The sequence below is a fragment of the Palaemon carinicauda genome, chromosome 39 (assembly GCF_036898095.1).
Source record: "Palaemon carinicauda isolate YSFRI2023 chromosome 39, ASM3689809v2, whole genome shotgun sequence".
In the NCBI taxonomy this organism is placed as follows: domain Eukaryota; kingdom Metazoa; phylum Arthropoda; class Malacostraca; order Decapoda; family Palaemonidae; genus Palaemon; species Palaemon carinicauda.
Genome location: NC_090763.1, coordinates 8,165,196 through 8,167,883, shown reverse-complemented (window position 1 = coordinate 8,167,883; position 2,688 = coordinate 8,165,196). Strand labels below are relative to the sequence as shown.

Here is a 2,688-nt window from a genome sequence, read left to right as displayed (position 1 = left end):
ACTACTTTTCGTCAATTTATTAGCTTTTAAAACGGTAAATTCCTGGCAACTTTTATTCCAGGATTTTTAAGGTTTTTTACGGCAATCATTTAAGTGTACTAGGCATAGGAGATACGGCATTCGATGAGGGGTGGGGGTGGGGGGGATCTAAATAGCTCCTCTCACCTTCCAGTTATTAAGTCCGTCTGTCTTTAGGACTCTCTTCCTTAGTTATCTCTTTATACTATTCCCAATACCGTCCTCTTTCTAGCAATCACTCTCCCCTGGCCCAAAGCCCAAGCTCTGGATGGATAAGGTCCTTACTGCCAAATCATTTGTCTCGCTATCTGTAATTTCAAGTCTTCTGGAAGCGTTTTTAACGTTATAGATGCATTCTGAGCAATGATCTTTTTGTAATTTTAGTCTCCTGGAGGCGTTTTAAACGTTATAGATGCATTCTGACCAATGATCTTTTTGTAATTTTAGTCTCCTGGAGGCGTTTTTAACGTTATAGATGCATTCTGAGCAATGATCTTTTTGTAATTTTAGTCTCCTGGAGGCGTTTTAAACGTTATAGATGCATTCTGAGCAATGATCTTTTTGTAATTTTAGTCTCCTGGAGGCGTTTTTAACGTTATAGATGCATTCTGAGCAATGATCTTTTTGTAATTTTAGTCTCCTGGAGGCGTTTTTAACGTTATAGATGCATTCTGAGCAATGCTCTTTTCGTAATTTTAGTCTCCTGGGGGCGTTTTAAACGTTATAGATGCATTCTGAGCAATGCTCTTTTCGTAATTTTAGTCTCCTGGAGGCGTTTTTAACGTTATAGATGCATTCTGAGCAATGCTCTTTTCGTAATTTTAGTCTCCTGGAGGCGTTTTTAACGTTATAGATGCATTCTGAGCAATGCTCTTTTCGTAATTTTAGTCTCCTGGGGGCGTTTTAAACGTTATAGATGCATTCTGAGCAATGCTCTTTTCGTAATTTTAGTCTCCTGGAGGCGTTTTTAACGTTATAGATGCATTCTGAGCAATGCTCTTTTCGTAATTTTAGTCTCCTGGAGGCGTTTTTAACGTTATAGATGCATTCTGAGCAATGCTCTTTTCGTAATTTTAGTCTCCTGGAGGCGTTTTAAACGTTATAGATGCATTCTGAGCAATGCTCTTTTCGTAATTTTAGTCTCCTGGAGGCGTTTTTAACGTTATAGATGCATTCTGAGCAATGCTCTTTTCGTAATTTTAGTCTCCTGGAGGCGTTTTAAACGTTATAGATGCATTCTGAGCAATGCTCTTTTTGTAATTTTAGTCTTCTTGAAGTTTTTTAAACGTTATAGATGCATTCAGAGCATTGATCCTGTCTGAGTTGTTGTTCGTCTCCAGGTCTCTAGAGTACAGAAGTCTCTTTCCTTCTGTCCTGTAGCTCCAGGTACTACGCATTCTCTGTCCTCGCCTCTTGTATTCCCAGTGGCTTCGTCGTGTAACCGGCGGCGCTCCCGAATCTCAAAGACCAGCGTTCTAAAGGTGATATATCACCAGGTATGGCAGTTCAGGGAGGTATTGAAACTCCTTGATGTCAGTTAGGGCTTCAGATGAGCATAAAAAGGGTTTCTCACCTCACAGGTATGATCTGATCATCCTTATTTTGCCATTTATCTGTGACTCCTACTGTCTGAATCTTTTTATTTCTCTCTCTTTACCTCTCGTTATTTCTAGCCTTGTAACGTTAATTATGAATTGGTAACTATTACGGAACTTCCGGAAACTCAAGTGTAGGAGGATTTAATGAGCCTGATCTCCAATTTACATGAGGTTTCTCAAGTAAGACGGATGAAGTTGTTCTGGTTTAAGGTTTGAAGGCCACACATGAATGACTAGAGGCATGGTACAGTGACATACTTTACTTTAAGGGTTGCTAATCTGGTTCCATACAGCAGGGGAACCCTACTGTCAACAGGACCTCCACGGTCGTTTTATGATGTTCATTCGGGAGCATTTAACATTTCACAATGCGTATTGTTCGCTTACTGTTTGATCATCACTGTCAAAACACTCGCGGAATAAGAACATCTTTAGTTTCCTCCCAAAAGCCTTAATATCTTCAATTATTCGGATGTCTCGTGGGAGCCTATTGTATAGTCTCAGGGCCGCATAATTAAAGGCTCTAGAGCTTATAGTAGACATGCATCTAGGTTCTAATAGTTTGAAACCATCTGTAACTATTCTCGTGTCAGCCCTGATTAGCAGGACAATGCCCTTTACACTGACCATATATACATACGATCAGCGCCCAAGCTCCATCTCCATCCAAGCTAGGACCAAGGAGGACTAGACAATGGCTGCAGATAACTCAGCAGATAGGCTCCACTGAACACCCCTACTCCTTAGCTCACAGACGCTAACTCGAAACTATGGAGCTAGAGAGGGACTCGAACCCCAGTCCGGTAGATCCCAATAGGCCACCCCAATCCCTCAATACTGGTTCTCTGATTCGAAAAGTAAGTATCCATTACAATTATCGGTCACACCTTTGCGGTTGTCAACCCGGCACTACTACAACTACGGCAGCTAGATTGTTTGTATGGATACTTACACAAAAACTCTGAAGGTTTCCCTATCTCACAACATATTGTTCATAAAAAGTTTTGAAATTTGAAAATCAAGAAAGGCAGAGAGAGAGAGAGAGAGAAAGAGAGAGAGAGAGAAAGAGAGA

The 2,688-nt window shown here is 40.7% G+C and overlaps 1 protein-coding gene across 1 annotated transcript in view; it reads right to left on the bottom strand.

Annotated features, from left to right (window-relative positions):
* Positions 1–1,318: 1,318 nt before the first annotated feature.
* The window catches only part of LOC137631251 (uncharacterized), an 8,984-nt gene continuing 7,614 nt past the window's right edge, over positions 1,319–2,688 (bottom strand). The window contains exon 3 of the mRNA XM_068363035.1: positions 1,319–1,493. Within this exon, the coding sequence (XP_068219136.1) occupies positions 1,319–1,493 (175 nt within the window). The remainder of the gene's footprint in view (positions 1,494–2,688) is intronic.